This window comes from Stegodyphus dumicola, chromosome 8 (genome assembly GCF_044657685.1).
Source record: "Stegodyphus dumicola isolate Sdum_Otavi_A_Nest chromosome 8, ASM4465768v1".
Lineage (NCBI taxonomy): Eukaryota > Metazoa > Arthropoda > Arachnida > Araneae > Eresidae > Stegodyphus > Stegodyphus dumicola.
This window is the reverse complement of record NC_140775.1, coordinates 102,746,619-102,758,696: the sequence shown is the minus strand read 5'-3', so window position 1 is coordinate 102,758,696 and position 12,078 is coordinate 102,746,619. Positions and strand designations below refer to the sequence as shown.

Here is a 12,078-nt window from a genome sequence, read left to right as displayed (position 1 = left end):
AGAAAAAAATTGATATTTTCACTCACACGTGCGTCGGATTTGCGCAATGCTTATGGGGTCCCACAAAAATTTCGTAAATATTATGGGGTCCTGGGGATCGTGAAAAAATCTCAGTGATAAAAAGGGGTCGCAACTGAAAAATGTTTAAGAAACCCTGGGTTTACTATACTTTATCTTTCTATTTTATGCCTCAACATGAAAATATGCTTGGGAAAAAAAAAAAAAAAAAAAGATTTTAGAAACTAATATCTGCCTAAAACTGTCAGCTCTTTTGTACTCTTTAGGACGACCAATCGTACGTTTTGTCTTCTATGTCAACCTGTGTAGAACTGTTGGCTGTGGGAGAACTAAGAACATGATTTATTGACTTAGCTGCAACCACAGATTAAAACTGATTATTCATGCACTCTATGGTTGGCAGTCACGACTTGATTAAATTCGAAAGACAAATATACCGAGTTTTGTCAACTGACAACACACTTTTATATCCCCGAGTTTTTTTTTTAATCAAATATCTTATGCTTTGCATAGTGGCAACGCAAATCTTTTTTAAATATGTGAAATTGTAATCAAAAGTTAATAAAATTCATATAAAATACGAAATAGTTAAAAGGCAAATTCAAAACTTCGGTTTCGAGGTGCACATATTCGGGTGGAGGACATTATTAGTCTAATGAGGCAATTTCCTCCAGAAGGACTAGTAATTTCCAGCAACATTTTCCAATGTCATGTTTTTTTAACGCTCATGGGATATTATTTGCGTGCGAGCATGTAATAAGTGCTTCTCAGTGCACAGTGTTGTTTGTATGTGTTGACTGGTTCTCTAAAATAACAAATATTGCAGAATTCCAAATACTCGGACCTCAACTCAAAATATAATTCGAATTCCAAAATATAATTCAGAGACTCCAAAGTGATACCGGGTTTTAAGCTTTTGTGCCAGACAAATGTGTGATTACTGAAAGGCAAGTGAGGATACATTTGAGTTTGTCGACTCACATTTCAAGAAAGATAAAATAGCTACAACATTAACAGCTGCTATTATGTTGAGCAGCTTTGGCGCGGCTTAATTTAAAATTAAGTGATGAATAAAATAATAAAGCGTGACGTTATTGTTTTTTTTTTTTTATCTTCAATAAACTGCTTTGTACGTGATTACAAAGCATTTTTCTTTATAAAAAACTAGCTAGGCGGCCAGCCGCGTAACGTAATTATTATAACGAAAAAAAGCGCATAACGATTTTAATGAACGCCGTTAATATAATTTCACAGGTTTAGCTAGTAATTAATAATTATTGAAATGAATCTCATTTAAATCGCTTAGTTTGTTAATTAATATCAGAATAAATTCTGAATAAAAAATAACGCTTTGCCGAAGGACATCCTCATGCTGCGTGAAAGATAAAAATATTTTAATTTGAGCAGTGCAAAACATTTTAATCGTTAAGTTTATTGATTAAATTCGTAAGACAAATATACCGAGTTTTGTCAATTGGCAACACACTTTCATATCCCCGAGTTTTTTTTTTTTTTTTTAAATCAAATATCTTATGCTTTGCATAGTGGCAACGCAAATCTTTTTAAATATGTGAAATTGTAATCAAAAGTTAATAAAATTCATATAAAATACGAAATAGTTAAAAGGCAAATTCAAAATTTCGGTTTAGAGGTGCACATATTCGGGTGGAGGACATTATTAGTCCAATGAGGCAATTTCCTCCAGAAGGACTAGTAATTTCGTTTTGGCATTTTGCGTCGATTCACTACAAGTGTTATTTCACTTTTCAAATTGTTGCCACCAAATATTATCGCCCTATCTTATATTTAAAGGTATTAAATAATGAAGAATCTTCATCGCCAAAAGTAGCCAAATCCCGTGTGCACCGGATACTAGGATTAAACCGGAATTGGTTTTACTATCGATTTCATATTTTGTAAAACTTTACCGAACTTTTGATTAACAAACTCAAGGATTTCAAAGCCAGCAATGGCAACGTTGTACAGAAAAAAAAAAAACATTTTTTATCTCCCGCGCGCGAGACCGTGTATTGGAAATTCTAGATATGCTCATTTTCAAATTATTTTGCGATATTCCTCTTGAACTGAATTTTATTGTTCAAGTGCAAAGAACATGATATTTAATAAATAAAGGTAACGCACAAAATATTTAAGGTGGCTCTAGGTACCGCCGTTTTTCCACAGTACGAGGAACATATATACATCTATACAGATTCTTCATGCTTAATAATATAGAAGTAAAAGTTCTTCGCAACAACAATAAACTAAAATTAAAAATTGTTGCCAGTCACAAGTTGTATTAATAACATATTGTTTGCATTTATGTAAAGATAGCGTGCTTATATTGAAATAAATAAATATTTAACAACAAGTAGACAATCACACAGACGATACCTTTAAACCTTTGAAGTATTTTCCATACGAAATTCACATATTTCACTTAAAAGAAGTTGCTCTGAATACCCCATGCTAAAAATTTATTTAATGAGGCAAGTTAAAACACAATGAAGTACTGTATGATATTAAAATTACTAACGGCGTGCGAACAGTTCAACAAAGCGCAATAGTTTTATAAAAGACTCATAAAAAAAAAAAACAATTTAAGCTATGGTTATTTGTATACGGTAAAGCAAACGAGGGATATCTCCTAAGGGGGTATGCTTTTGTAGAAAGCTTTGCATTTGAAACCGGTTTTATTCATGCTAACGAATGGCAAAAATCAGGAAAACCAACCACACAGCCAGCTCGTTAGCCTGGCACCGAACTTGGATCGAGCTCCCAGTATTCAGCGGTCAACACTTCGGCCACTAACTGGGTCAGACAAACATAATGAACTTGAAAAATATATTTTTCATGAAAATAAAAATGAATTTTAAAACTGACAAAGTGTGTGTGTGTGTGGGGGGGGGAAATCGATGTTTTCCCATAGCATGTTGTGTATAGTTATTTCAATGCTCCGTATGTCAACAGATAATGCTTCAAGAAGACATTTTTTATTTCTCTGTTATTTTTTAAAAGAGCAAGAAATTCTTAATAAATTTGGAAGCATTAAAAAAATTAATTTGTGTGACATTTCTGCGATTTGCATTTCAAATGTATTCTGCGAATTTTAGTCTTTAATAAAATTCATTGTAAACACTGATACATTTTATACATATTTAATTCATAAGATCCATATAGTTTCGGCAAAAATTTAAAAAAAAAATGTACCTGAGAAACGAAATTCGTGACGCTAAAAATAATAGAGAACATAACACCTACCTCCTGTACTAGCCATTCTTGTTAAAAATCGATTTATTTGAACGCAGGTAGGTTCAATACGCACCACGGAAAACGAAATAAACAACTGACGTTAAGAACTCGACCGATTTTCAACTAGGAGAAAAAATAAAAGCAGCCAACAGTGTCCATTTGGTTGGGTTGCAATCTTTGGCTGTTTATCAGCTCAACATGTCATTTTTAAACCTTTATCTTTCAAAGGTACTTCATGAAAGATCGCAACGAAAAATAAAATAAATCAATAAAATAAAAATTAAAATAGGAGGAAAGTTTGTATAATTATTTATTATAATAATGAAGCCTTCTCTGTATGATTTACGTCTGCAACCGGAAGTAATCCGTATGTGTTGAATAGTGACTTTTACTGAAGGTTAATTGATAACTCGTTTCCGGGAAGTACTTTACGAATGAGAAACGCGCTTTCTCATTCATTTCCACATGCATTAATCTAGTTCGTAGTGCAACATCTAAGTATGATTAATTAATCTGCATATTAGAAAACTGATGCTTGATTTTAATTCGTTGGTTTGAGTCAAAAACTAGTCAGAAATTAAAAATTAGTTTTGATGGCCACGGTTTGGCTAACAACCTACTAAGCTTATTGACATCATTCTAACTACTTAATTAATATTTTGGAATTTGACCCATGACGTATTCGCATTAAATTTACAAATAATATGATTCAGATGAATAAACTGCGTGTGCATACAAAATATATTAATCACCTTGCTTAATCTAATAGAAAATAGTTTTTCTTGCTCAGAAAGTTTACTTGAGAATGAAAAGGGCGACATTTTCGCATGCTACCAACCACCCATACTTTCCGATTTTTACTTCCTCGTACGAAGTAAAAAGGAAATATTGTAATCGCGAAAAGCATCAGGCAACATATTTCAACGAAAATATCCACTTTGACCGCTTTCGAATGCAATTTAACGATGTTTTTGCGTGATATCTGTACGTAAGGACACAATAAAAGACTCTTTTCCTCCAAAAAAACTAAAAAACTGCCTTAAAATGAATTCTGCAGAGAATTTTTCGTGGCGTCTGTACGAACGTATGTACGTACGTACGTATCTCGCATAACTCAAAAACGAGTAACCTCAGAACGTTGAAATTTTGTATATAGAACTACTATAACATGTAGATGTGCACCTCGTATTTTGGTTTCAATCGGCCGCGCGAAACGTATATAAATATGTTTATAAATATATCCACTCTATTACCCGGCTCAGTAATCTCAGTTTCTTTACTCTTATATGTTTGTAAATTGTACATTTTTTGCTTTAAAAATTATTGAATTATGTCGTTTTTATCTTCCGGTTAAGGGTTTTATGTCTTTAGTAAATCTGTATGCAATATTTTTAGAATTATCAACAATTTAAAAGTTGTTTAAGTGCCGCTAAGTCTATTTTGATGGCGGCCATTGCTTGTTTACATTTGAAACAGCTGAGTAGTGAATTTGTTGCCAATCTAGAAACGTAGCTTCGCAACAACAAAGATAAACGCCTTCGTTTATTATTGCGATTTAAATCATGCCTAATCCTTTCTGGAATTTTTTCGAGGAAATAAGTGTTTGAGATTTACTTCATTTTTAATAATTTAATTTTTAATAATTAGTAATTTAATTTTTAATGATTAGTAATTTTTAGTACAGATATTTTGAGTTTTTATGTATTTTTGCCCTGTCGCGAAGTGAGAACTGAATTAATTGAATGAGAAATATACTCAATCTTCTGTGAAAAACTGTTTCTTTTTTGTTTTGTTTGCTTAATTTCTTTTATACATCGTTCTAGCTTTATTATAGTACTTGAATAGAACATGTGGCAGCGATTAGATAATTCTTTAAATGATACAAATTTTGTGCATTATGAGTTATAATATGAACGAAATATAATACTGTTAAGTGAACCTAGCGCCAGAGTGTCGCTATGGTAAACAAATAGAGTGAATTTTAAAGAATGCACTTATTCTATTGTTGTTTATGCGCTGTCGGCGTAGCAGATATAATTAAATCCAATAAGTTTAAACAAAATGCAAGAAAAAATGCGTATAATTTAATATTCCGTACAAGGAAGTCATGTGGCGTACACATCAGATTTTTTCTTTTAGAGATCTTTGCTACCCATCGATTTTCTTCTGAAGGGTCACGTAATGAAGAAAATGTAAGGAGTAATCCTTGCGAAATAAAGACGTAAAATACGGTAATCCGGAAATTTCCCAATGACGTACTGGAACGAATAGCCTACAGCAGGGGTTCTCAACCGCTGGTACGCAAGAGAAAAATAGGTGGTACGCAAAGAAGCAACGTATTCTTAACTATTAAATTCAAAAATTAAAATCCCAACATCCTAATTGAGCTTTTCTCTAACACTCGTAAATTTATGCGATTTGAGTTTTGTTCAAGAGTGAGGTGGTAGTAGTACTTTGTAGTGGTGGTATTAAAGGTTTTCAGGTTTGGTTTGGTTTGGTTTATTTAATTATGGCAAAGCACACTAGGGCTATCTGCCTAAGGGGATGGATGCCTTCGTGGAGGACTTTCTAAGGGAAACTGACTCGTATACACGTTGCACATGGGGAAAACCACTAAAACGCCCACGCAGCCGGCCCGTTCGCGTGATTCGAACCTCGGACCGAACTACCAGTGTTCAGCGACTTTACCGCTTGGCTCTGGTGGGCCATTAAAGGATTAATTCGATTTTTGTGCAATTAATTCAATTTTTGTGTATATGGAACGGAGTTAGTCAAAAGGTTGAGAACCGCTGGCGTACAGCAATCGTTGCCGCGCATTTATAAGCAAGGTGCATTGTACTCCAGGACACATTACCGTAATCGTAACACTCCAGAAAACTCCACGACATATTGAGGTAACAAAAATACATTCATTTTAACATACAAAAGTGAGAGAATACATAGTACTGAGAAAGTAAATGAGCAAGGTATTTTTTTAATTTAGGATTGGAGGCATCCGCATAACACGCGTGTTAAGCAGCTCCGGAAAGAAGTAAAAGTCATAAAAATTCACTCATTAACCCAATAATGTTTTGATTCAACTCAGTTCGGAACACTTTTATTTCAAACTGAGCCCTATGCACATATTTAACGAAGCTACGTTATAGTTGTAATATTATGATAAAAATAAATATGAATGGCTAACACATACATAAGAGGGTTCGAGCTACCTCGTAGTAGCAGGTCACGAACCCGTAAAACGCAGTTAAGAGGTTGAAATGGAAACATGTAATATACCTAATATGGTTTTTAAAATTATATAATATGTTTTTTTAATAACATATCCTGTTAAAGAAGCCACATTTAAAAAGTGCATTGTACTTTTATGGAAATTCTAATTAAAAGTAGCATAAAAATTATTAACTATAAATAATTTATCTTATAATTATAAAAGGGATTCATAATCAAGGGGCAAAATGAGGTCAATCTTTTATTTACCTGTTAAGTAGTATTTAGTTTATGAGTATGAAAAGCTACTTTTATTCAAGTTTTGGTATTTATTATATTTTTATGCTTTTCTTGCTTAATTTATAAAACACATTAAAATAATATGAATTTAAATAAATTATATGCATTTTTCGAAGTTTGTAAAGGCGAAGATGATCGTCTAGCAATGGCGAAAGGGATGTATCGGGTGAAAAATAAGCTGCAAACTACTGAATTGCAAATAATTTTTTTTAAAAAAAGGGGAAAATAACGAATAAATTCGTGTATTTATTCGATATTTGCGAAATCTTAGAAATCCTCTCAAATTCTACTCCGCGATAACGTTACCACCCATAATAAGGTTACCAATAGTCATCGGAGAGCCCACGCTTACGTTTGCCATGAATAGCCAGTATTTGCGCATAATATCCTGGATCAGTCTTTAGCCTTAACTTAACTGTATGTTTGTCTACACTTTAAATGCACTGAGCCTCACTGTTCGTAAAAATTAATGCCAAATACATGTTCAGTTTTTCTGCTCATTATCATTCAAGCTACTATGCATTAATTATAAGTCGATGACTGAATAATTTTCTCGGAAATCCAACTTTGTGAGAAGCAAACAAATCGGCGCTTCAGAGGCCGAGTTGATAAGATGGTTGGTTGAATATTCATATTTCTACCGAGGTTCGAATCCCATGTAAAGGGCTGAACGTTATAAGCGTTTTCGTGACTTTTCTCACTTCTCTGATGGACATACTCCAGTTTCTCAGAGGAAGTCCACCTTGTTCTTAAGCAGAAAGTTCTAGTGTACTTTGCCGTATAAATTAAAGAAACATACTGACAGCAAGAGTTGTCTTTTAGCGATTTTGCCTTTATTCAGGGTTTGTATAGGATAAATATAAAATACCTGTTGATTTCATGAAAATTCAAAGACTAGTGAAGATTAGTAGTTCCGCCTGATTCGAATTCTAGTGAACAAGGCTGGTTGCATGTGCATTTTAGTGAGTTTCCTTTCCTCATACGTAACGTGAATACAAGCAAGTTTGAGGCAGGGCAATCTCCCGGTAGGCGGATAGCTCATAATTTAAGAAGAAAGTAAGGCTAGGTTCGGTTATTGGACATGACAAAGCATACGAGGGCTATCTGTCTTTAAGAGAAAGGATGCTTTCATGGAAGTTTTCCAGTTTTCCTAAGAGAAACTTACTAATATTCAAGTCACACAAATAAGAAACCACGAAAACCAACCATGCCCGTTCACTTGGGCTCAAACCCAGATCGAATTACCATATTCAATGGTCTTAATCTCTCGGACACTGATGGGGTTCTAAAGAGTAAGCAAATACTTGCAGAAATTCATTGCATTATTAGGAGAAAACAATCGAATAAGAGTCTGTAAATAAAATGTTACAGCTGTTTTTTAAATATTTTGAAAATACCCAAGCATAAAGTATTCAGGTTGTTGGGTCTCAGGTAAAAGCTGAAACAAATCTCAACTTTACTATGTAATCTCAACTGCACTACTACAGCTGGTTCCTTGTAGGGACGCCTTCAGAAGAACATCTCATCATAATATAATAATTCATGCACCCTTATGTAGGTCATTCGGTGTTCTAAAAGACAAAACATTCATAAAGTTGAGCATAAAGCATAAAGGTTAGGACACAGTTATGAAAATCGCTTTCTAACCCGAAAAAAGCAACCTTCATAAAAGTGTGGACATAATGCAAGTCTCATGTGAAAATTATCAATAATGCAAGCGAAAATGAAACTTGCACAAGAGTGCTTTGCCATAAAGGTGCCCGCACCGTTTTGAAGGTTGATTTTTTTTTTTTTTTTTTTTTTTTTTTTTTTTTTTAGTTAAAAGCTCACTGGGGCGTTTCGGAAACAAATGGGATAAATAGCCAACTGTGGCAGATTAACAGCATAAAAAGATTACCAACCTCATATGAAATTTGAAGTTTGATTTTAAACTCAGAATTTGTTCTTTAAGCGAGACGTTGCCGACATGGATCGAAAAACTTCTGAAATTTCTGTGGACATTAGAAAATTTATGATTCATAAGAGAAAAATACGTGAATCTGCAGCTCATAATATTATTTCGAAAAAAAGAAAAACAAATTTAATTGAAAACAAACTGTCTGCACTACATTTCACTAAAGGCGTTCCATTGAACATGAGGAACGGTGAACCGTTAAGAATATTACTTGTTATCCTAAAATCTGTGCAGTAAAATTGACTTTAGAAGCGGCGCGAGCATCAGAGGTTTAATAAGTCTACAAGTGCAAAAATAATAAGAAATAGTTTAAGAAAATGTAGTTTTCGCGAGTGATCTGCTCAGAAAACGTTCCGTGTATTTGCTGTCAATGCAAAGATTACCTTTAGCAAACAAATATCAAAATCTGCCGCTACAATTTTTGATTAAGGTTATTCTTAGTGACAAATCTAATATTTTTACTCGATTTTTTTTTTAATATGGCAAGGCAGACAAGGACTATCTTCTAAAGGGTAGGGATGCCTTTGTAGAGGACTTTTTAAGGGAAATTGATTTGTATACACTTTACACTTGGGGAAAACCACGAAACCTTACGTACAACCAGCTCGTTCGTCTGGAATGGGACCGAAGGCAGAGTTACCAGTGTTAAACGACTTTACCACTTAGCCGCTCGTGGCATAAGCCAGAAACATTGTTGTGGCAGTCTTCGAAGAAATACAATTGAAAATACTGTACAAGAGGACGTGGGAGAAAATTACGCCATCGTTTTTGAAATTCCTAGTTAATTCAATGCTAAGAAGATTAACAGCAGTGAATAAAAAGGCTATCGAACCAAATATTGATTAAATTAAAAATCAAGGAATTATGTGCATTTAATTATTTATAGTTATAAACCGAGGTATTTATTTGATTTTCTCTTTCTAGAGTAAATAAAACGAACTTATTTTTTAACATTTTACATCATTGTGTAATACTTCCACTACATGAAAATAATATTAACTACTCATTATATCATTTTACTTGCAAATAACAAAAGATTTTTACTAGTATATGAACACTTTAACGCTGACTATAAATATTTTGAAACAAAGCGCTCAAAAAATGGACATATTATCAAATTTCCATCTTACTTAGAATAATATCCCAAAACATAGTGCTCATAATTGCAGCCCGTAGACTTTACATAACTATTCACGTGTAATCAGAACTCCAGCAAAAAGTCAATATCTCAATCTTATCGAGCACACTTGGAATCATTTGTAAAATAGACCAACATTTCCAACAACAATGAACATAGAGATTTAAGATTTTTAACAATAATGAACTTATATTTCCGATAAAAAAATTTAAATAAATCTCCAATTAAAATATAAAATAAATTTCCAACAACGATGAACTTAGAGAGAAAGACTCATATCAGAATGGGGAAAAAAAAAACAGAAAAAATTTTTGTGCAAAGCTGGTGTGCCTAAAACGTTGAATGCAGTCAAAAACGTAAAGGAAGCTCAACACATTAAGGAATCTTTTTTGAAGAGTTTTCATGCATACAAGAACATAAAAAATTATGTTCGCGTACCTCAATACTTTTTTGATCAGAAGTACATCACAGATGTAAAATTGTATAATTATTTTAAAACATTTAAAGTTAATTTTAAGCATTTTTACTTTATTTAGTCATCAGATATGACATGAAAGAAAAGCATTTGGTTAAACTTAATTTTTGATCAGAAGTACATCACAGATGTAAAATTGTATAATTATTTTAAAACATTTAAAGTTAATTTTAAGCATTTTTACTTTATTTAGTCATCAGATATGACATGAAAGAAAAGCATTTGGTTAAACTTAAACCGTTGATTTTTCCTTATAGGTGCTTGAAAATGTTTGTTTCGCCCCAATACTTTTTTAACCCGTTTATATATAAGGACATAAGGATCTTTATGACGAAATACCCTTATGGAGAGATTCCTCCTGATGAAAATATTGCATAGGAAAACATAGACAATACAGTGGAGAAAACAATGTGAGGGGCATAGGAGAGAAAAAAAGAAATGGGTGTAATATTTGCAATCTAAAACATTGTGGGAGAAAAGAAATCATGAAAGAAATACTTAGCAATTTCAGATATTTTAATGGTTGTTTTATATGCTGGTATCGGAGCTGAAAATTATCGGTTTGGAGGCTTATATTAAGATAGTCAATAGTGATGCTTATTTATGTTCTCTGGAAAATTGTCCATTTTCAGAAATTTCCTCAGGAGAATTTTTTGTTTTTGGTTTATTTGATTACGGCAAGCCCTCGAGGGCTACCTGCCTAAGGAAAGGAGGACTTTTTGAGAAAAAGGGGCTCGTATACACGTTATACATGGGAAAATCCACGAAAACGGCCATGCAAGCCAGCCTTTTCACGGGATTCGAACCTGAGCTACCAGTGTTTAGCGACTTTACCGCTCAGCTGCTGATGGGCCTCATCAGGAGAAAGTTAACTGTAATTTCGTCCTTCACTTTTATCGTCAAAAGTGTGATTTAAAGCAAAATTCTCTTCATTGCTTTGCAGTAAATGTACAAGTTGACGTAGTTGTAGATATTTGGCTCAAAGATAAAAAGGCAACATAACAGGAGAATCATGCTAATGTAAAACTAAAATTAGATTCCTCGCCCCCAAAATAAAACTTCAATTTGGGAGTAGATTTTAAATAAATCTTTAGATTTATGTAGATTTAAATTTAGAATAGCATAGACTCTCTCGATCTCCATCAAAGGGACTTATTTCACCTTACTCTAGAAATCATTAAAGTTCTATTTAAAATTTATGCAATTTAAGATTAAATTTTTTCCTAATGTAACAAGCAACCGAATTATTCGGATTTTTCGAGTACCCTTAGGACTCTGATAAAACTGGTCAAAATACCTTGAATTCTCCTGTAACGCATTTGCAAAGAGCTTACCTCGCATGTGACTGAAGTCAAATCTTTATGTAGAATCTGTGAAACTACTGACATACGGCTTATCGCTTCTGTGAGAAAGTGGTCAAAGATTCTTATTAGTAAAGTACACATTTCTAAAGATACGATATCAAAGACTTTTTTAAACGCCTTACTGATAACATATTGGGAATTCAGATAAACCTTCCCATTCATTCTTCGTTTTAGTTTCCCCACCTAAATTATAATCCCAAACTATAATGTATGAATGAGGAATATCTTGCAAAATGTTATGGTACATTACGAAACAAAATACCCAGCTGGGGTAACCAAAAAGGTACTTTTGTTTACCCACGTGGTCTTTTTACAGAATAACTAACATTTGTTGTTCATAAGTACGCCTTCAGTAAAGAAGCAGAGGAAG

The 12,078-nt window shown here is 33.2% G+C and overlaps 1 protein-coding gene across 3 annotated transcripts in view; it reads right to left on the bottom strand.

Moving 5' to 3' along the window:
• The window catches only part of LOC118199028 (transmembrane ascorbate-dependent reductase CYB561-like), an 80,255-nt gene extending 68,480 nt beyond the window's left edge, over window positions 1–11,775 (bottom strand). Inside the window, exon 1 of one of the 3 annotated variants that reach the window (XM_085822196.1) lies at window positions 11,679–11,775. In XM_085822196.1, coding sequence (XP_085678322.1) covers window positions 11,679–11,685 — 7 coding nt within the window. In that variant the 5' untranslated portion in view covers window positions 11,686–11,775. Of the gene's footprint in view, window positions 1–3,279; window positions 3,442–11,678 lie in introns of those variants that run through there. The other 2 variants (XM_085822195.1, XM_085822197.1) reach the window with 2 other exon arrangements.
• Between the last annotated feature and the right edge of the window lie 303 nt (window positions 11,776–12,078).